The 23784-nt window shown below is 44.6% G+C and overlaps 2 protein-coding genes across 3 annotated transcripts in view; both read right to left on the reverse strand.

The window, feature by feature from the left end:
- mst1rb (macrophage stimulating 1 receptor b) overlaps nt 1-15865 on the reverse strand; it is a 24088-nt gene extending 8223 nt beyond the window's left edge. Inside the window, exons 1-15 of the mRNA XM_060858230.1 lie at nt 15607-15865; nt 11673-12960; nt 8150-8326; nt 7951-8073; nt 6441-6611; nt 6017-6177; nt 5555-5693; nt 5233-5369; nt 4575-4754; nt 4361-4460; nt 3984-4202; nt 2072-2218; nt 1794-1947; nt 1541-1639; nt 1210-1425 (exon numbers count right to left, since the gene is read on the reverse strand). Coding sequence (XP_060714213.1) covers nt 1210-1425; nt 1541-1639; nt 1794-1947; nt 2072-2218; nt 3984-4202; nt 4361-4460; nt 4575-4754; nt 5233-5369; nt 5555-5693; nt 6017-6177; nt 6441-6611; nt 7951-8073; nt 8150-8326; nt 11673-12881 — 3232 coding nt within the window. The 5' untranslated portion in view covers nt 12882-12960; nt 15607-15865. The remainder of the gene's footprint in view (nt 1-1209; nt 1426-1540; nt 1640-1793; nt 1948-2071; nt 2219-3983; nt 4203-4360; nt 4461-4574; nt 4755-5232; nt 5370-5554; nt 5694-6016; nt 6178-6440; nt 6612-7950; nt 8074-8149; nt 8327-11672; nt 12961-15606) is intronic.
- A 2832-nt stretch (nt 15866-18697) lies between these two features.
- mon1a (MON1 secretory trafficking family member A) lies at nt 18698-23730 on the reverse strand. 2 transcript variants are annotated; one of them, XM_060858291.1, is made up of 6 exons: nt 23628-23730; nt 22829-23027; nt 22330-22740; nt 21252-22017; nt 20546-20693; nt 18698-20295 (listed from the first exon to the last, which is right to left on the reverse strand). In XM_060858291.1, exons 2-6 carry the CDS (start codon nt 22956-22958, stop codon nt 20155-20157), a joined length of 1596 nt encoding a protein of 531 aa, XP_060714274.1. In that variant the 5' UTR covers nt 22959-23027; nt 23628-23730; the 3' UTR covers nt 18698-20154. The 2 variants fall into 2 exon arrangements, with proteins under 2 accessions (XP_060714274.1, XP_060714275.1); XM_060858292.1 differs by having other exon boundaries at nt 22829-22995; nt 23628-23709.
- Nucleotides 23731-23784: the final 54 nt, after the last annotated feature.

The raw sequence follows: 23784 nt of genomic DNA on the forward strand, positions 1-23784 counted from the left end.
AAGACCTGAAAAGGCCTAAAAGCCACAATGTCTTGCACCCACTGTGAAATTTGGTGGAGGATCAGTGAAGATCTTGGGGGAGCTTCAGCAAGCCTGGAATCATGCACATTCGTCTTTAAGAATAACGCATGAGTCAAACCACGTACAAGGTTGTCCTGAAAGAAAGCTTATGTCTTTCTGCTCTGACAGTGTGACCCAACTCTGAGGATTGTTTTTTCCAGCAGCACTATGCTCCATGCCACACATCCCGGTCAATCAATGTGTGGATGGTGCACCACCACATCAAGTCTCTGTCATGGCCGGTCCAATCTCCAGACCTGAACCCCTCTGAAATGTGATTAAGATGAAGACGGATAGTCACACGGCATCAAACAAAGCTGAGCTGCTTGAATTTTTAGGCCACGAGCGGCATAAAGTTAACCGACGGCACTGTGAGAGAATTGATGGAGAGCATGAAAAGTGTCATTGAAAATCAGGGTCATTCCTCCGAATATTGATTTTTAAACTTTTCCTAAATTGGAACGTTAGTATCGGGTTTGTTTAATAACGAATACGAGCTTATTTTTATTTGCATTATTTGAGGTGTAAAAAAGGGGGTCACGGTGGCTTAGTGGTTAGCACGTTCGCCTCACACCTCCAGGGTTGGGGGTTCGATTCCCGCCTCCACCTTGTGTGTGTGGAGTTTGCATGTTCTCCCCGTGCCTCGGGGGTTTCCTCCGGGTACTCCGGTTTCCTCCCCCGGTCCAAAGACATGCATGGTAGGTTGATTGGCATCTCTGGAAAATTGTCTGTAGTGTGTGATTGTGTGAGTGAATGAGAGTGTGTGTGTGTGTGTGTGCCCTGTGATGGGTTGGCACTCCGTCCAGGGTGTATCCTGCCTTGATGCCCGATGACGCCTGAGATAGGCACAGGCTCCCCGTGACCCGAGGTAGTTCGGATAAGCGGTAGAAGATGAATGAATGAATGAATGAGGTGTAAAAACTGCCTGTTATTTGGACCGGTTGTCATTTTCTGCAAATAACGATATGTTCGTTTGGAATTTGGGAGAAATGTCAGTGTTTATTTTCCCCAAACTCGTATCTATAAATAGTAAAATCAGAGAAACAGACGATTTTGCAGCGGTATTACGATACTTCAGATGAGTATTAGAATAACATTTTGCTCTTAAATACAGTTCAAAGTGCAGCTACAGCTCAGGACCTTTCATACCTTTCCCGATGATCTGATGGTACTGTACATTAAGCATGGACGCCGGGATGAGGACGTCCTTCACCTCTTCCAGGAGCTCCGGATGGAAGCTGGAGATGGAGATTTTCTCAGAAGGCAAGAGTGGGTTGAGGCTGGGGTCCAGCGTGTTGGCGTAGGCCAGGCCTTGAAACGCCACAGGCACAGTGGACGCGGGGGTCGGACTGAAGTTAAGTTCTCCTGAAGTGCAGTATATCAGGTATAAAAATATTTGTTCGATTTTCACCTTACGTGAAAAAATCATTAAATCAGATGTCGTGTACGTAAATAAATCACAGGTCAACGCGGGTCGTACCTCGTCTGTAGTCTCCGAAAGGCAGGAGCTCGACGCTCCCGTTGCCTGACAAACTGTGATTACGGGAGTAGTGGGACAGACGACTCTCAGCCAGGGAATCTGCAAGACAGACACAATGACTTCATGTACTGGGGCTTTAAGTGTTTATATAATAATAGCAGGCAGGGAAATTGGCTAAACCTTGCACCGAGTCAAAAGATTCGCCCGTGTTGAGTGAATCAATGATGTAAAAAATGTCACAGTTCTGTCTCACCTGTCTTCTTGTTTCTCAGGTGTTTCATAGTAACATAAGCCAGCACTGCGCCAGCCACCAGAGCTCCCAGAATGCCCAGCACGATGCCCACTACATAGTGGTTGCTCACCAGGACGACCGTGCCCACGTCATGAACCTGGCCGTTGACTGTGATCTTAACAAAGAAAAATAAACATGAGCAAACATGAGCAGAGACTAAAACGAAGAACCACGTTAAAAAGTCTGTACGTTCAGTCGTCAAAGTCAGCGGTCAGAAACGTTTGTGATGGTGATCTCACCTTCACAGGTAAGCCCTCGTTAGTGATGGTGAGGTTTTTGGGGATGCGGCAGGTGATCTCGTTATCCAAAACCTTCGCTCCACAGTCAACCCCTCCGACCGTCATGGTGATCTTCATGCAAGAGTTTACCAGGTTCAGCTTCTGGTGCTGTTCCATACACAGAGTACAGCAGCACAAACAAAACATATCAGCTGGTTAAAAACACACACTTTTTTTTATCCCCATGAGCTGTTTCAAACATGGCTGCTTTCACAGAGCCAAAAAGATTCATATATATATTTTTTTTAAACAAGTTACAAGTTAAGTGAAAACAAACAAAATGGCTGCAGCAAATAATCTTTGTCAGTGAGCAAATATAAGGAGATTTGACATGGATGACTTTATAAAGACCTAAACTTGGCTCTGCACAGTGAAGTGATATAAATAGTTTAACACATATTGCGCTTTTCCAGGACACATTTATTGGACATTTCCCAGTCTACACTTCCCACATTCCAGATCTTTTCCATTACTGGAAAGGTAGACTATAAATATCCAGGCTTTCCACATACATTAACAGTTTAGATGTTTTGTGCTCACTGATACTATCTCACATGATCACACAGTGAGTCAAAGGTCAAAGGGAGGTTAAATTGTGATGGTGCGCAGACACACACACAGACACACAGACTCACACACAAACACACAGACACACACACAGACACACACACACACACACACACACACAGACACACACACACAGACTCTCACACACACACAGACTCAGACTCACACATACACACACACAGAGACTCACACACACAGACACACACACACAGACTCTCTCTCTCTCTCTCTCTCTCACACACACACACACACAGACACACACACACACACACAGACACACACACACACAGACTCAGACTCACACACACACACACACACAGACTCACACACACAGACACACACACACAGACTCTCTCTCTCTCTCTCTCTCACACACACACACACAGACACACACACACACACACAGACACACACACACACAGACTCAGACTCACACACACACACACACACAGACTCACACACACAGACACACACACACAGACTCTCTCTCTCTCTCTCACACACACACACTCACACACACACACAGACACACACACACACACAGACACACACACACAGACTCACACACACAGACATACACACACACAGCACACACACAGACTCACACACACACACAGTCATACACACACACAGACTCACACACACAGACACACACACAGACACACAGACACAGACACTCTCACACACACACACACACACACACACACACAGACTCAGACTCACACATACACACACACAGAGACTCACACACACAGACACACACACACAGACTCTCTCTCTCTCTCTCTCTCTCTCACACACACACACACACAGACACACACACACACACACACAGACACACACACACACAGACTCAGACTCACACACACACACACACACAGACTCACACACACAGACACACACACACAGACTCTCTCTCTCTCTCTCTCTCTCACACACACACACACAGACACACACACACACACACAGACACACACACACACAGACTCAGACTCACACACACACACACACACACACACACACACACACACACACACAGACTCTCTCTCTCTCTCACACACACACACTCACACACACACAGACACACACACACACACAGACACACACACACAGACTCACACACACAGACATACACACACACAGCACACACACAGACTCACACACACACACAGTCATACACACACACAGACTCACACACACAGACACACACACAGACACACAGACACAGACACTCTCACACACACACACACACACACACACACACACACACACACACAGACACACACAGAGCCTTTACCACACTCACATGTAAGGAAACTTCATCAAAGCCAGGATAGAGTGTGAGAACGTGTCCCTCTGTCTCAAAGGGAATGGGTCTGCCGTACGGGTGATACGAGAAGTCCTGCTTCCACAAACCCACAGCTCCATCCATGTCAAAGGAAAGCTCTCCTTCTTCTGTCTCATCTCTGGGAAAGACCGGGGTCACACACTCCATATGGGTGGACTTGGCTTTTCCCTGGCACTCCTGGGGAAAAAAACATAAGGCACTGAGATAAAGCTTAGGTCCTGAACACATCTAGTATTTTGGCACAAGATACAGTTTTCAATTATATATTTATATTTATGTGCATAAATCCTAACCCTAGAAAATTAAGAAGCTCTAACTGTAAGTTCTGGTCTTACTGTAGAAACTGGCTTCAGGTGGCTTTCTTTGGGTTTGAAGTGGATGATGGTCCGGTAAACGGAGTCCAGATTTTTCCCTTCGATTGTGATCCACGAGCCGCTACAGATCAAAAAGGGAGAAATAAAAATAAGTGCAGTTGAGGCACAGGAATCGAAAAGGGACGTGTGGTGATGATGTGGACTCTGAACATGTATTTAAGAAAGGCTTAAATACTTGTCGAAGCTGCAATCGGGCTGAACGGAGAGGATCTTGGGGGTCTCCTTGTAGCGGAACACTCTGGTAGTGGCGATGCGAAATTTGTCGATGTAGACCTGCAGCACCACATCCTTCACCTCGCTGACACGCTGAGAAAGACACACGATGGAGGACAGGGTCTTCTGGACTATATACACACTGCAGGAAAGAACACGGCATTAGCGGTACAAGCGCACACACACGCACACACACACGCACACACACTCACACGCACACACATGCACACACACACACTCACACTCATACTCACGCACACACTCTCATACTCACGCACACACACATGCACACTCACGCACACTCACTCACACGCACGCACACACACACACTCACACACATACACGCACACTCACACACACACGCACACACTCACTCACACTCACGCACAGACACACACACGCACACACACTCATACTCACGCACACACACTCACGCACACACACGCACGCACGCACACTCACGCACGCACACTCACGCACGCACACTCATACTCACGCACACACACTCTCGCACACACATGCACACACACACTGATACTCATGCACACGCACACACAAACGCACACACACACACACACACACATGCACACACACACACGCACACACACACGCACACACACCCTTTAATAGGACAGATTTCACCATCCAGCGTGACCTTCCTGGTCCTCCCTGAGTGTAAGAAAGGTCCGGTGATGTTGATCAAAGTGCCTCCGTTCATCGGACCATAATCTGGCTGCACATCTGTGATGTTAGGCCGCTGAGCCACACACACACGCACACACACAAACACACACGCACACACACACACAAGACACAGCACTGTTACATACTAGGCTGTCAAAATCATTAAAAAAATAATTGAAACTTCTGTATTCAAATATATCTTTTGTATTTTTAGTGTATCTACGAGAGCGAATCTGACAGTGGTGGTGATCAAATTACCACAAATGTGAATCCAGGCATTTCATCGATTCCCTTGATGAAGTAAGGGTCTTCCTTGCGATCCTCGCGAACGCTCACTGTGACGTTAATCGGCTTATATGGAGGCTCCGTTACCTCAGAACGAATCTTACACACCAGCCTACAGACACACAGAGGACAGAACTGGATTAAAGGTGCACAAAAATCCTGCCGGCAATATTCGTGTGGTCTTGTGTCAAGAGTGAATATATTTTAATTAACATTAATTCCAGAATTCTAGAATGTTAATGCACAGTCGCAGGAGAAAGATGACTTATTTTCTACAGTGGAACTATTTCTACTTTAATTTTGACATTAAAATTGTAAATCTAAACAAAACCTTTTTAAAACGAAATTAAACATTCCATTTAAACACTATATTTCTGTTTCCAGTACTGAGCAGGATTAAACTGTGTGTGTGTGTGTGTGTGTGTGTGTGTTCACATTTTGCTGTTGCTTTTCTGAGGGTGGACTAAGCAGCTGGTTTCTCCAAGCTTCACCACGTGAGTCCTGGTGGTAATGTCAGGTTTATGGGGTGACTGGAACTCGAATCCGCACAGCGATAACTCCGTCTGACCATCGAGTGGCGCCGTCTTAGGGAAGAACTGTGCAGGAAACAGACATCTTAAAGTCGGATGATGATAAAGTGTGCTACACTCAACCTGTGTAACCTCATTAATCATTTATGTCTGATTAGTTTCTGGAACGTAACTGAGCTGTTATTCCCCTCACTGGTGGAAGATGATAAGAAAAGTCATTCTGCAATAGTATTGTAGGTGCCGGCGTGTTATCTTAAGTAAACAGTCACACCCAGCCGTGTGTGTGTGCGTATGTGTACGTGTGTGTGTGTGTAGGCTCTGTAGCTCACGTCGGTGATGACAGGAGGGCAGGACTCTTTGACCCAGTGTCCCAAACACTCAGACTGCCATGTGCAGCTTCCTGAACACCAGCCACATGCCATAAACCTTGGAGCTGTCAGACACGCAGCACAGGTGAGAAAGTGGAGACACCCTGGACCTCTCTGAGGCACCTGGATCATCTGCACAGGAACATATCCTAGCTCATTTATATGCAGACTGAAAAGAATTCATTTAAAGGGTGAAGTTGGATGAAATGGGGTGGGATGCAGTGGGATGGGTAATGCCTGCATTTTATGTTTCTTTACTAGAACATGTTTGCTCCTGAAACAACAGACAAAAATCTTTTAAAAACACAAGGTGAACATCAGGTTGCGTTCGTCTCGTCGTTACGCTAACTCACAGATTTGGCTCAGATTAGGTGTGAACGCAGTATCTAGGGAGTGTCTGAATATCTGGATCTGGATCTGATCTTTAAGTTATCTTAAATTGCATCGATCTCATAAACAGTCACTGAAGTCAAGGTTTTCTCAAACAGCAATGCAAGTGTTAGGTTAAAGTTATACCCGAGGCAGGGGTTTCATGCTTAGACCATTTTTCCTCTGATGATTGAAGCTTTCAAATCCAACTAGACAACTAATTATTACATATTTGTCTCTTTGCTGTATATTAAGTCAGGTATTGTTTTGTTTCTTCCAGACTACCAGCACTGAATAAAGCAAAGGGTAAACTGCACAATCATAATAACAGGGCTCTCAAGTTTTGAAGACAAGCAAGAGTGACTGGTGTTTATTGTAAGTGTTTGTTGTCTTTTTGGACTCCTTTATCATGTGTAATGTTGCTCCCATATAAAACAGTTCAGCACAAGCCCAGACATTTTTAGTGTCATGATTGAGGACAATGTCCCGTCCAGAGACGAGCTGTTTCGTGTTGAGGTTTTGTTCAAACCGACCATCGAACATACCCTCACTAATGAGTGTGTGTTTTTTTCATTGGTTGTTGCGTTAAATCTTACCCAGATACAATAGCGCTATTTTCTGATTGGCTGTTGTGTAGCCTCTTGTTTTTGATTGGCTGATAAGTGTCAGACTCGACTAAGAGCTCCAGGTGAGACGCGTTTGATTCCTGCCCGGTTCCATAGAGACAGCGGTGCGGACTGATACGTTATTAAATATATGATAAATAGTCAAAATGTTTTTCTGCGTGAGAAATACGATGTGTGGCAGGAGAACGTGACTAAAGACCCAAATGATTGACTGTCACTCTCAATCCGTGATACTTGACAGCCCTGTAATAACATCATGTCAGCATAAACAAAGGCATTTCATACAGTACATGTAGATGAAAACTCACGGAGATGCTGAGAAGTTACTGCACAAGACATCCTTTGGGAATGTTTATAAGCCCAAGGCTCTGTACTTATGGTGTAAAGACAACACTAATATCCGACCTCTTGGTTGTTACTTTAAGCGTTATGACAGCTGTAATAACACTAATGTCACACTGTGTCCAAGCTCATACCTTATTCCCCACTATAAACAGGAGATGGTCTGGAGGAAGCACGGCAGCGGTGGATGATACCCTCTGGTTCTGTGCTAGGGAATAGTTGGCGAAGATTATGGGACTGGATCTCCGCAAGACATACTACAACACAGGGAGAATAGACTTACTATCACTATCTCTGTTAGAACAGCATGTCGTTGTGTTGCGCTTCTCGTACCTGCAGCAGCCTGCCGTCGGCCGTACCGATGTGAGCGAGGGTTTCGTTGTCGATGGTGGTGACGAGCAGAGAGGTGAGCAACGTGTCTCTCATCTGCCTGTTGAACAGGTCCACTCTGTAACATGGCTGAGACACCAGAGTGGGCTGATCTCTGCAGCCCATATTATGCTCCATGCTCTGTTTTTAAACACACACATACACAGGAGGTAAAAAAGTTTACACAGCACAGGTTACATCTGTGGAAAATGTCTGCGATGTCATGCAGCATTTTACAGTAAGGTTTTAAATAATCTTTGTCTCATGTCTCAGCATCTGCAGAGCGTGAGAAATAAAAAGGAATGGAATCTCTGAGCCTTGACTCAATGGAAGATTTTCTCTAAATCAGAGGTCTTAACTCTTCACAACTGACCAGGAAAGCTCTCGCTGCCCACAGCCGTCTGGAACGGTGCTGAAGTAGGAAAGAAATGCGGTAATGCTTAAAAAATGTACAATAAAAAAATCCACACTGTTGTCGCTATGGTTACTATTGATTTACTGACACATTCACCTCAGACAACGATGACTGACGGAGACATTTCTCAAGAGGCTCAAATTTAATGACTATCGACTAGTCATGTTGTACAATGTGCTCTATCACAAGGTCTTTTCAGTGTCTCACTCACACACACACACACACACACACACACTTAAAGACAGATGTTTTTTTTAAGTGTTTCAAGTCCTTAATGCTTGACCAGGTTCATGCCATTTTGCCTCCAAATAGCAAACAGCTGAAATGTTTGCAAGTCTTCCTTTAAACCAAATAAAAAAGCTCTGTTATGTGTAGTGTTGTGTTTTTTTGTGTTTTGTTTAGACAGTGTGTATTTAGCCTATGTGATGTTCTACTGTAGTTTCTCCTCCAAAGTGACACACACACACACACACACACACACACACATACGTATGATGCTGACGTCCCATGAACATTCTTAATCACTGCTGATGACGTGTTACATAAGAATGTAAATATCAGTCCAAATGTAGATTAGAACTCGATGTTGTGTCACTCGCCTGACACGGCGGTCACTGACAATACAAACTTTCCAAACGTTCACGGTGCTGTTGCACTCTGTTCCAATTGAACATCACCTCCTTTCTAATATCTCATATTGTTTATGACTTCTTGAATCTTTATACAAACTTACAACCTTTCGAGACGGCAGCGTATCGCGAACAGTAATCCGAGCTGTTATACTCAAAGCCGTCTGAAGTTTGCTCCGTTACTTCAGAGGAAAGAGATTTCTCACACTTTTCACCGAGCTCAAAATATATGCTCCGAAATTTAAATAACACACCTTTTGTTTCGCTCGAGCACAAAAAGCGCACGTCTAATATACACTGCGCATAAGCATCAAATCACTCTCACTCTCATTTTCTACCGCTTATCCGAACTACCTCGGGTCACGGGGAGCCTGTGCCTATCTCAGGCTTCATCGGGCATCGAGGCAGGATACACCCTGGACGGAGTGCCAACCCATCGCATGGCACACACACACTCTCATTCACTCACACACTACGGACAATTTTCCAGAGATGCCAATCAACCTACCATGCATGTCTTTGGACCGGGGGAGGAAACCGGAGTACCCGGAGGAAACCCCCGAGGCACGGGGAGAACATGCAAACTCCACACACACAAGGCGGAGGCGGGAATCGAACCCCCAACCCTGGAGGTGTGAGGCGAACGTGCTAACCACTAAGCCACCGTGACCCCCAGCATCAAATCAATATCAGTCAAATCATATAGTTTATGAATTCTGTTCCTCTGTCGTACTGGTGATCCACTCACCATAATACTGTAAAAAAAAACAAACGTCTAGTGTTTGTATAGAGTGTAAACACAACTGGCCGGAGTCAGAGACGCCGCATTACAGCTCATAACGAATCGGCACGTGGGCCAGCTGGTGTAGGCGTGCAGTGTATTTCAGCTGGAAAAAGAGACAGAGAGAGTGATTTCGCAAATAACTCGAGCGGTATAACTATATCCAGTTTCGGTCTCAAGTCTCTGTCTTGCTTCAGTTTGTAACAGTTATTGTTTAAAGCTGTTGCTTAAAGACTGCATAAAACATGAAGACTGTCCTGTTCTCACAGTGAACGTAGACACCAGACACAACAGAGCCTGTTTCATGTGTTAGAGTTTACACCATGTATATACAGTAGATTAAAACAGCAAGCCGTTGCATCTAATTTAGCAGAATGACAAAATATACCAAGAAAGAAGTTAGCTATATAAATTAACCTTCCATGCGCTAACCATAACCCTAACCCCTAACCCCTAACCCTAACCCCTACCCCCTAACCCCTAACCCTAACCCTTAACCCCTAACCCTAACCCTAAACCTAACCCTACTCGTTTGGCAAAATGATGTTAAACTACTTTATGTCTTAGCCTTCGGTTGTTAGTTATTTTGTTATTAGCTTGTCTTCACCACCTACCACAACACTGCTTTTTCTAGTTCTCTCTTTCTTGTTTTGCCTTCCAGACAGCTGGAGACAAGTCGACGTTAAGTCCCATTCTGATATTTTCAGAGACTTACTGCTGGCATTCAGGATATAATAATAAAATAATATAGTCCTATATCTTCAATATTCACTCAATCTGCTCGTTCTGAACATCCTTTTAACACGGTCAGTATTAATAATAATAATCAGTAATTAAAGGTTTAACACCGTCTGTCAGTATACAGAAGAGTATACAGAAGGAACAGTAATAAATAAGAGTCTGATTCGTCTAGGGGCGTCTCTAACTTCTTCACTTGAGATCTTGATCTATTTCCAGCTGAGTTTGCGCCACTTTCAAATAACCTGTCTGTCCTCTGCGTCTTGCTTTAAGCACACACAGGAAACACGTCATGTCTCGCCAGAGAAGGAATTTACTTTTTTTCTTCATCGTTTCTCTCTGCTTGGTCACAGATTTCCAGCTCCAATCAGATGGAATAGATCTGCCTGAACATCACCGTAGTAAAATCTCTTGAACATGTTGCAATGGCAGTGAATAGAAAGAATCATTTCTGGAAAACTTGCACTATCCTTCTTAGTACAAGAACAGATCTCGTACATGTACTGATTAATGGAGGAGTTTTGTCTGTCTGCTGTCTGTGTCAGTTCTCAGTAGCAGTCGCATTAGACCATGATTTATGTTCTCACAGTAAAATAAACATCGACATGTCAGGGAAGTGGTCGTGTCTGTTTTTGTCAGTAAAACCTTTTTTAAAAAGTTTGCTTAGAAAAGATCGATTATGGACTTCTCATGGACTTCATCATAAACTGTGTCAAAACAAGAAAACATGCTTTTTGTGCTTTGAAAAGCTGTGACATTGATGCTACATTCAGTATATTCACATTCGCATTCACATCCAAACATGTTGTAAACTTTACAAGAAAAAAGAGACTGCCGATTCATTCATACAGTATTTAGTGATGATTCCCTTTAGATTTTCTTGTGAACCTGTTTAAACCAGATTGTGGGGTATGTAGCACTGACCTCGTGTGGGCAGCTTTCGCAGGGCTGGAAGTGGCACAGACCACGGGAGAGCCGCTCAGGTCCAAACGTGCAGCAATCCTCCACTCCGTCGTTGATGAACTTGTTCACCCAGTCCATGGGGAACACGCAAAGAGCCGAGTCGTGCTCGGTAACGCCCGAGACGTCCTTCACAGCAAAAACTCCATACAGGATGTCGTCATTTTCTTCCACGCCGAGTTCATCGGCTAGCTCTCGTCCAGCCCTGCCAAAGTGCGCCGCCTGCACCACGTTGTACACGATGTCCTTGAAGGCGGCAGCGGGCGCGTTCCTGCGTCTGCGCTTGGGTTCGAAGCGGCACTCGAGTACAACCTCTCGGTAGCGGCGCATTTCCCATTCGTTGCGCGGTAGACGTCCGAGTCGTGTCTGAAAACGGGACGTGCCCTGCGGCTCCGCCTTCTCCCTCTGCACCGACAGGAAGTAGACAAAGTCATTAGTGTAGAAGCTGTAAATGTATTCAATGGGGTACACCCGCCTCAGCTCGGGCAGGACCGTTAGGCCCTGCACGTCATTGTGGAAGCCGTTTTCTGTGGCTAAAGGACGGCGCACAGAGATGGACTTCCTTCCGTACCGCTGTGTCACGCTGTCATTGACCGTTGCAGCCACATAAAAATACACTGTCTGACCTTCTTCCACCATGCTGACCTTGGTGCCCAATGGGCTGGCGATGCAGTCCGGGCAGAAAGCGGCAGAATTGGCTTCTTTGCGAAAAAGGCACTTAGAGGGCGCTGGCACCCGTCCGTTTTCATTGAGCTGGTGGAAGTAACACACTCCATACTGAGAGCTGCCGCACGTGTACAGGTACATAAGGTAGGTGTCGAGCAGCAGCACCTCGCTGTCCGTATCCTCCTCAAACGGATCGCTCTCGATGTCACACAGTCGACACAGTCGGCACTCCTTGCTGCTCACAGGGCCGGTGCGCAGCTCCCAGAGCTTACCCAGAGTGCTGTTCACCGCTTCAATGAGGTTCCGCGAACCCACGTAGACCTCGTGGTAAAAAGTGTTGACAGCGATGTTCTGGATGGGGTTGGAGGTTTGAAATGTGGGCATGGGGTAAGGCACGGAGAAGCTGACAGGAGTGAGAGACGCAGAGGGGCAGGTTTCTGATGCCACCCATGTCACAAGGGCCTGAATCCAGATACATGGAACCAGAACAGTGGTCCAGTGGACCATGTCGAACGAGGGAACGCAGATATCCTCCGGTTACCTCCAGCTTTTGAACGGAGACATTGTGACGAGCGGCACGGGATCTCTAATTAAAATAAATAAATACACTGATTTAGAAGGTTACATCTTACATCATCAATCTTTTCATACATCTATACTTTGTTAGGATGATTGTAATCAAATAATCTGTAGTTATAAACAAGAGATGAATCGGATCTGTGATCTTCTGACACTCGTATACACAGATGACTCATCACAAATGCACAAAGATCATCAAGGAGAGCACAAACCAGCAGGAAAACGAGTGAGTAAGACGGGGCAGAGACCGTGTAGGTACAGTAGCGGAAATGTTTTCTTTGCATTTAAACAACGTCACGAGAAATCAAACTGATTTTATTATGGAATGGACAGAAACACGCAGTTTTGTGTGGCCATTTCTACAGAAGTATGCTGTCGCTCATTAACAGAGGTGATAGCGTTGTGACCAGTGGCCCCTCTACTTTACATTCCTGTCACTAACGCTACGTGCTTTCTGCGTGAAAACACGAGCACGGCCTGATGCTCGTGCAATTCTCATCCGTTAAAGTAATGTGTGAACTAATGACTGGTTAAAGACGTGATGGGGAATTTTTACCGCTGTATTAAATACACAAACGAACACAATTATCTGAATGTACGTTAGAATATTTTAACTGATTTCTCAAACTCAAAACAATTCATAAGCCAAGACTAGTAATAAAAGAATACAGGTTTAACTCTATCCACGTCTCTCCCGTATTCACTATTCCGTATCGTTCACGCGTTACTATTATAGTTCACGTATTAGTGATGCTTTTTGACCAGGTTTATGCTCGGGGTCGATCGATCTGAAAGTTGTAATTGTGTTAATTTGCATGAACATACTTATAAAACTTATAAAGCACGAGCACAGGCCACTCAGGAACTCCGCAGTTCCTCTTCAGTCCAAAGATGTTAAACATTGCACATAAACAGCTTTGAGTCTCTGACGACTGGGTCTCTAGAGGCAGTGGACGATTCATAAGCTTTATAGTATAACCACTGCACAGGGCAAATAGTAACTTAAATAAATAATAACCCCACTCGAATCCTGTTAATGTGTGCCTGTTTTATTCTCTGCAGGCTCGGTGGGGTTCGGTGCCGCGTTAAAGCGCAGGCCGGCACTGACTGACAGGCGGCTTACACACTCCCTGATAAGGGGAAAGGAACAGTTTGCTTTTCCACTGTATTTATAGAGCTCTTAAATTCCTCTAGAGTACGTTCAAATTTCACTTTCTGTAACGTGTGCTTTCAATGCGTTCATGTATTAAATCTAAATGTTCTGTAACGTGTGCAAAGACATGAACAGTAGAGCTGAACTTTACATCATAACATTACTAGGAAAATACTCCAACATATTAAAGATACATAGATACATATGATACATAGATAGACAGACAGACAGATAGATAGATAGATAGATAGATAGATAGATAGATAGATAGACAGACAGACAGACAGACAGACAGATAGATAGATAGACAGATCGGTAGATAGATAGATAGATAGATAGATAGATAGATAGATAGATAGATAGATAGATAGATAGATAGATAGATAGACAGACAGACAGATAGATAGATAGATAGATAGATAGATAGATAGATAGATAGATAGATAGATAGATAGATAGACAGACAGACAGATAGATAGACAGACAGATAGACAGATAGGTAGATAGATACAGTAGATAGATAGATAGATAGATAGATAGATAGATAGATAGATAGATAGATAGATAGATAGACAGATATATAGACAGACAGATAGACAGATAGATAAGATAGATAGATAGATAGATAGATAGATAGATAGATAGATAGATAGACAGACAGAATATGGGCCCAAAAAATGACATTTAAATTAACTGAATAATTATAAATAAAAATATTTAACCCTAAATTACAACCATGAACACAAACAAGTGTCTTCGTTTGTTTAATCGGCTCTCAGCTGTGAAGATTTCTAACCAATCAGGATCGAGCATTCTTCTGTTTAATAAAGTGATTATTAATGTCGGTGATGATGAATCAGTAACACTTCAGATCATGGTGATGGTGATGGTATTTAACCAGTTTATTACCTCAACCTCTTTACAATTAATTCCAGGTAATTCTACTGTTTTCGGTGACTAAAGGAGACTTAAATGTGGATTTTGAACACATAAGAAACATCTGAAACGTCTGAAACGTCTGAAACGTCGAGCTGCATCAACACGCATTGGATTCATTCAGTAATCTGTCATTGTGCTCTTAATTTCATCAGAACATATTTTTATTATTAAAGTTACATCAGATGGAATGTAAAGACATGTAATTAACAGGTTAAAGGTGTTAATAACAGGTTAAAGTCGTTATTAACAGGTTAAAGCCTTACTAACAGGTTAAATGCCGTTATTAACAGGTTAAATGCCGTTATTAACAGGATTAAGGTGTTATTAACAGGTTAAAGCTGTTATTAACAGGTTAAATGCCGTTATTAACAGGATTAAGGTGTTATTAACAGGTTAAAGCTGTTATTAACAGGTTAAATGCCGTTATTAACAGGATTAAGGTGTTATTAACAGGTTAAAGCTGTTATTAACAGGTTAAATGCCGTTATTAACAGGATTAAGGTGTTATTAACAGGTTAAAGCTGTTATTAGACTGAGTAAAGTGAATATTCTCAGTCTTACCTCTGAGGGTCTGAAGTCTCCTGACAGGAAACAACTTTCTTTCCTTCACTGCATATCAACATAAAAACAATTTCCTCTCGAAACAGAACGAAGAACAAACTTTTCCTCCGCTTTGTTATTCTCCGATTTCCGCGTTTAAAACCGTAAAAACGACTTTTTAGCTTTAAGCTAATTTCCCTCAGTGAACTCTGAGGTCCTAACGGATCTGTTCAGAACGCAGGCGGCACGAGAGCGCGCGCGCGCTCCACCCATCTGTCTGCGCGCCAGAGGACCGAGGTGAGAGTCGCGTGCGCCAAAGATGTGGGCACACTCACTCACTGTGGGTACACTCACTGTGGGCACACTCACTCACTCACTCACTGTGGGCACACTCACTCACTCACTGTGGGCACACTCACTCACTCACTGTGGGCACACTCACTCACTCACTGTGGGTACACTCACTGTGGGCACACTCACTCACTCACTCACTGTGGGCACACTCACTCACTCACTGTGGGCACACTCACTCACTCACTGTGGGTACACTCACTGTGGGCACACTCACTCACTCACTCACTGTGGGCACACTCACTCACTCACTGTGGGCACACTCACTGTGGGCACACTCACTCACTGTGGGCACACTCATTCACTGTGGGCACACTCACTCACTGTGGGCACACTTACTCACTCACTGTGGGCACACTCACTCACTCACTGTGGGCACACTCACTCACTGTGGGCACACTCATTCACTGTGGGCACACTCACTCACTGTGGGCACACTTACTCACTCACTGTGGGCACACTCACTCACTCACTGTGGGCACACTCACTCACTGTGGGCACACTCACTCATTCACTGTGGGCACACTCACTCACTGTGGGCACACTCACTCACTCACTGTGGGCACACTCACTGTGGGCACACTCATTCACTCACTGTGGGCACACTCATTCACTGTGGGCACACTCACTCACTCTGGGCACACTCACTCACTGTGGGAACACTCACTCCCCGTGGGCACACTCACTCACTCACTGTGGGCACACTCATTCACTCACTGTGGGCACACTCATTCACTCACTGTGGGCACACTCATTCACTGTGGGCACACTCACTCCCCGTGGGCACACACACTCACTCACTGTGGGCACACTCACTGTGGGCACACTCACTGTGGGCACACTCATTCCCTGTGGGCACTCTCACTCACTCACTCACTGTGGGCACACTCACTCACTGTGGGCACACTCACTCATTCACTGTGGGCACACTCACTCACTGTGGGCACACTTACTCACTCACTGTGGGCACACTCACTCACTCACTGTGGGCACACTCATTCACTCACTGTGGGCACTCATTCACTGTGGGCACACTAATTCACTGTGGGCACACTCACTCACTCTGGGCACACTCACTCACTCACTCACTGTGGGAACACTCACTCCCCGTGGGCACACACACTCACTCACTGTGGGCACACTCACTGTGGGCACACTCACTGTGGGCACACTCATTCCCTGTGGGCACTCTCACTCACTCACTCACTGTGGGCACACTCACTGACTCACTGTGGGCTCGGGGCGAAGCCTCGCGCTCGGTCTCGTGCTTCTTCTTCTTTTTTTTTTAAAGACAGAAAGCGAATACAGTATTTAATACATTTTTCACGTCACAGTCAACTCCACAAACAACGACGCCTAGCGGAAGGTCACGTGTTTTTTTTTTTTGTTTTGCATTTTTTTAAACAGACAGACAAAAATAAAGACAGAAATAAAGTGAACATTTAATCACTTCTCAGGTCACAGTCAACTCCCCAAACACCACCAGGTCACGTTCTGTACAGAACATCACATTTAAAGAAAGAATAAATAAAATGGAGCCTCAGTCCCTGTGATCTAACACCATCTCCTGAACAGTGACCTGCTTTTTATTGTAATCCATCAGTCAGTCAGTAATAACAGTCTGTAGACAGGAAAGAGAGAAGAAGCTGCACAGTGACCTGCTTTCTGTCATCAGATAAATAATCACATTTAAAGCTAAATATACAGTCAGTAAACAAGCAGACAAATAAAGAGCCTTATAATAAATGAACATAATTCATTTAAGAAACTAATAATAATAATAATAATAATAATAGTGCCCTGCGATGGGTTGGCACTCCGTCCAGGGTGTATCCTGCCTTGATGCCCAATGACGCCTGAGATAGTCACAGGCTCCCCGTGACCCAAGAGTAGTTCGGATAAGCGGTAGAAGATGAATGAATGAATGAATGAATGAATGAATAATAATAATAATAATAATAATAATAATAATAATAAAAGCAGCTTCCCTCAGGACTCATTAAAGCACTGGATCAAACAGAAGTGTATATTAAAATAACCATCAGAATGTATAGTGAAATAAGACTTTATTGGTTTTGTTCATTCAGATACATTACAGTGTTACAGACTGAATCATTTGTGTGGTTAAAAATGTGGACAGAAAAATATCAACACACCGGAGAGCTTTCTGTCAGTTTAACAGGTGTGTGTATATATTCCCCTGTGTGTGTGTATATTTGTTCACAGTCGTCATCTCGTTCAGTCACTGAAGCAGCTAGAGATGCGCAGCGCCGGTAACTCAGCACACGTCTAATAAAGTCCGATCTCACCGCAGCTACGTGCGGTCTGTTGCACATTACGATGTTCAGCTCAGAAAAAAAAAAAAAAAAAATAAAAAAAAAAAAAAAAAAAAAGAGATCAGACGTCAAAAGATGAAAAGCAGGACCTGAGGAGACGCGATATATCCACTGCTAACGTCATCGCGATACTGATATATCGCAGTTGGTGGCGATGTGACGGTGTCTTAGTGTTTACTGTGATCACGTACAGCATTTACAGAAGCTTGATTCCAAATAAACACAAACATTTAATCAGACATTTATCAGTATTGGCAAAAATGGAATAAAAATAATAATAATTATTATTATTATTGCAGCAGAGCAGTGCATAGATTTGACTTAAACCAAATGAAACATGTTTATTGCAGAAGGTTTACGCGATGCTACTTTAACCTAATCGTCTAAATCAGTTCATTTAAATGAAGGACAAAAAAAAAAATATGAACAGGAATGTTATTTATTCACTTTTTAGCATAAGCTCATAGCATTTAATCAACAGTTGTGTGTACCGTCGGATATTTACACACCAAATACGGTCATGTAAGGGTCACAAATCCCCCCAACAGGAAGCTATTTTAAGACCTTAATTATCTTCCATACATGTAAATGAATAATTACAGTCAGTATAGATCCAAACAAACAAATAAACAAAAATAGGTTCAGATTAGCGCTCGTCGGCGCTCGCCGGCCTTTAAACCACGTCATGGAGCCGAATGTTCCGAGGTTTAAAGGAGCAGTAAATGATATTTTAGAGTCAGGCTGAGGAAGGGCCTGATTTCCATATCGTCCATCGTTACAAACCGTTAACATGATGAACCAACGCTTACTGGATTACTGGGTAGAGATTATTATTAAAGCAGCGCTGTGCTGAGGATTAATCTATAATATGTTAATGAGTTCTCTAAACTCGCCGTAAACGTGTTACTGTTGATCACACAACAAACAACAAACATTTCAAGTAAAGAAGATCGAAGAAGATGTAAAGAAAGTCCATGTTTTTAACCATTAACTAAAAGGTCTTATCTTTTCTGGTGTCTTACTGACTTTATATAAAATCGTTCCGACGCATCAGTGTAGGTCAGAACAGTGACGGGTCCTAAAAAAGAAGAACGAAGGACGAAAAACTTGACAAAATTCCCTCAAAAACAGTCCATCAGCCACGACTACGTTAGATTCGCTTCGAGCTAAGATGAAGGCGCATAAAGACGTTAAGTAAAGATCTGCTGGATAATTGGGTTAAAAAAAAAAAATACAATCTTTAGCTACATTAGCTTTAGCGCCAGTGCAATTCGTTAAATACGTGGTGAACGGTGTCAAAACATCAAAGAACCTAAAACGATCTAAGAACCTTTATACTCATGGACCGTTACTAAAGTTCTTGGTTCTACCGTGAACTTTTTTAAAGAGACGAAAGCATCAGAGGCTGTGAGGTTCTTTTGGGAAGCTAAATGGTTCTTCTATGGCACTGCTCTAAAAAGCACCTTGATTTTTAATACTGGTAACTAACCAGGAAACTCTGAACCCTTTCTTTATGTCCGAGATGTAGCCCTATGTTATGCGACTAGATGTTACATATGGCTCCTTTAATGGGACATTAGTGTTTTTTTTGTTAATTTTAATTTGGGTTGAAGTGCTGTGTAGATAGTATCTCTGTGTGTGTGTGTGTGTGTGTGTGTGTGTGTGTGTGTATGTGTGTGTGTGAGAGATATGGTCACTGATGTTCGGTGATAGAGAGCCTCATACAGCTCACTTATCTCTGCTGAGTGAAGCTCACGCTGAAGGATACGAGTCGGTTCCTGTGTATCCGTCCCCCGGGTGGTGCAGAAGATCCCACCAGCAGCTCCAGCACAGTGCCAGTGGTCCAGAGGCGTCAGATCCTCTCCCGTCCTCGAGATGAGTATCAGTACGTGAGTGAGTTGAGGATAAAGAGGCGGTCCTCCTCCTTCCTGATCCACTTCAGCAACTTGGTGACGGCCGACATGGCCAGAGATTTTGTGGCCAGAGGACTGAAGCAGAGGTAGAGCTCGAATCCGCTGGTGGACTGAGAAGGAGGAGGAGAAGGAAGAGGAAAAAAAAAAAACAGCTAAACGGAGATCACAGCAATTTACATAAAGTTTTCTCTCCCCTTTACACTGCACCACATTCTGTAGGAAGTGAAAGTGACATCATTTGGATTACAGGTCATGAACGCATGTGTGATGCTGGCAGCATTATACTGAAAGCTAGCTTTGGCTTCATTAACATGACACAGTGTAAAGACTGACATGCTTTAGAGGTGTGTATGTTCTCACCCAAGCCAGCAGGTTCTCGGTGTTGGTACAGCGGTAGATGGAACGCAGGGGTCGTGTCGGGTGGTGCAGGCGACTGTGGAGGTACCGGTACAACTCCATCAACCTCTCCTGCTCCTCTTCAGTATGATACGGCACAGTCAGCTCCGGGCTAATGGTGAGAATACACACAAACACACACACACACACAAACAAACACAGTTACTGGACCAAATCTACATAATCACACCGCTTTCCATCACTAGCCGGTGTTAAAAAGTGGGCGTGAGCTCAGGTTACTGCGAGTGGGCGGAAATGTTTCAGCTGCTCCCTGCTGAGACCCGGCATGACGTTCCAGACTAACGGAGGTGCAATGAGTTTTATTTATAAAGTGTAATTCTCACACCTAACGTGTTAGCACAGAAATACAACAGCTCGAAAAATAATCGCTCAGAAGCAGTCAGGCCAAAAATTAAGCAGCCGCCGGGCGCCGTTTGCTCCGCACGCGTCCCTTTTAAACACGTCGCAGTGGAGCACATCAACACTCCGTCTGATTCTGAATGTCTATTAGACTAACAAAAACTTTTAAAAATGTGTGTGTGAAGGTGAGTGTACGATGGTGAGTGTACGATGGTGAGTGTGTGTGTGATGGTGGTTTGTGTGTTATGTTATGTGCATGTACGATGGTGCGCGTGTGCTATGGTGCACGTGATGGTGAACTCCTCCTCACCTGGTGTAAAGCCCAGAGCTTTTGGACTTGTAGACGAAGTGCCAGAGCTCGGGGATGCCCACCTGTGAGGCGGGGTAGGTGGGTGAGATCAGGGCCTCCTGCAGGGTCTGGTAGGCATTACGCTTCTTCAGCCGCTCCAGAAAACGCTGCTTGCAGTCAGACAGGTTAAAGAAGTCCTCTCTGTCCGTGGAGACCAGAATCAGACAGAGATCAGACGCCGGCTCCAGGTAGGAGATGTGTGCGTGAAAGAAGCCAGAAGCGTTGAACTTGGGCAGGCAGACCGGTGTCCAGGCTTCCCCTTGCCTGAAGGACGAGGACGAGGCGGCGAGGTTGGACAGCAGGTGAAGGTCAGTGTGATGGAGGTGTTGCTCCTTCTTCCTGATCAGAGCAACGAGTCGGTTCCCGGCGAGCAAGACGGAGAAGATCAGGTTCTTGGAGCTGGCCGCCTGCAGGCTGGTGCAGACGATGTTGCGCGTGGTGCTGCAGAGTGGCAAGCTCATGGTGGCGTTGAGCATCAGCCCCGCGTCCGTCTCCAGCAGACGCAGCAGCCCTGCGGTAACGCGCTCAGATCCAGCCAACAGTCGGCGCAGGTCGAAGCTCTGACGCTGCTGGAAGACGCGCTGCAGCTGAGGCAGAGTGAGCAGACTCAGGATCTGATAGTAGACGTAGTGCAGCTCTCTCCACAGCTCACCGTCTGACTGACCCGTGCGAGACACACACACCAACACCAGTGGACTCTTACGCAGGAACACTACACGGAAACCGTCTGAAGAGGGAAAAAAAACACCAAAGCATTAACGCATAAACTGAGTATCGTTATTTTTATTACAGCTTTATGTCCTTATTACATATCAATCTGAAGGGAACTCAACAAAACCTAAAACTGAATAAAAAATAATCTTTTTCTTATTTCCTCTCACAAGTTGCTCGATCCTGACCTATGGACAAGCTCCTGAGGCTGCAGAGCTGAAAATACTGTTTATACTGAGATAAAAGAGGGATTTTTAAGTAAACTCTGTAATTCTACGGTTTAATACTGCTGATTAAATCTCAGTAAGCAGTGAAACGTGCCAATGACCTGCATGGATGGAGAGTATGACGTTCTTAGAGGCTTCTACGAAGGACACCAGCGCCATCAAGACCCCCATGGTGGTGGAGAGCGCCTCCTCTGAGCCGTAGCGTGTGTAAATGGGCTTCCCGGCTTCACTCAGGACGAACACGTGCTTCTTGTGCAAACGCCACGTTTCGCTCGTCACGTCTTCCTCCTTCTCCCGCACTACTGCCTGCACTTCCTGCTTCGGCTCCTCCTCACCTTCACCTTCTCCTCCCCCTTCTGCTCCATCTTCTTTGTCTTCTCCTCGCTGCTGTTCTTCCTCTTTCTCCTCCACCTCCTCGGTCTCAGCGCTCCGGCTGCCAGTCAGCTCCACGTCAGCCGTCAGGTCCTCGAAAGACTGCGTGTGAACGAACATGGCACGCTCCTGACTCGCACCTGAGAAACACAAACGCACAGAAAGTTTATAAAACTCATTCTGCTTGTCCAAACAGATGCCTGAATATTTCTCCAGCGACCGTCTCACCGGGCTCCGTCCCTTCCACCAGCCCCGGAGTGGGACTCTCCGATCTACTGTTGGGAAGATACCCCACCGGTGCCAGGCTTCCGTTTGGAGTGTCCCACGTCACTCCTTTACTGTGGACGTCGGCCGCCATGCTGAAAACCTCACAGGGAGAGAATACTCAATCTGTCCTGATGGTGTGAAGGACCAAACTCAACAATCACTGAATTAGAAACACACACACACACACACACACACACACACACACACAAACACACACAGGCACACACACAGGCACACAAACACACACAGGCACACAAACACACACAGGCACACAAACAGTTAATAAATACTGCAGATATGCAAAGTGTTTAAAAAATAATAATCCATGGATCAAGTTAAGAGCAGGCAACCTTCATTTTACCATACATTTTATTTTGCTTAGTTATTTCTTTATTTTATTAGTTAGTTAGTTAGTTAGTTAGTTAGTTAGTTAGTTAATTAGTTAGTTAATTGGTTAGTTCTCAGATGCACATCATACTAAACGGTTATCATGTTGTCAGGACTGGAACATTACACATTTGTAGTGAAGCGCAAACGTTCAGCGGTAGAAACAATTTTTATAAAAAACAATTAGGAACACAAAAGTAAATAAAGACAGAAACCAATGGATTTGTGCTTCTTAGCCAAGTTAGCTAAGTGTGAAAGTCACAAAACAAACTCACTACATAACAGCTGATGTTTATGTCGTAACGCGAACATTCTGACATCCCGAATAGTGTTGATCACAAATGAACATTGTGCAAGCGGCAGAATATTTTACCTGTAATAACGACGCAGACATTACAGCCGTCAGCAGCAGCGAGTGAACCGACTGTCACACGGCCCTTATTGTTGATATTCCTCCGCACCCGCATTCAGGTCATCCCCGCCTTCTTCGTGATTCAAACGCCTATCTGATTGGATAACTTTCCTATTAG

The sequence above is a fragment of the Tachysurus vachellii genome, chromosome 22 (genome assembly GCF_030014155.1).
Source record: "Tachysurus vachellii isolate PV-2020 chromosome 22, HZAU_Pvac_v1, whole genome shotgun sequence".
Classification (NCBI taxonomy): Eukaryota; Metazoa; Chordata; class Actinopteri; order Siluriformes; family Bagridae; genus Tachysurus; species Tachysurus vachellii.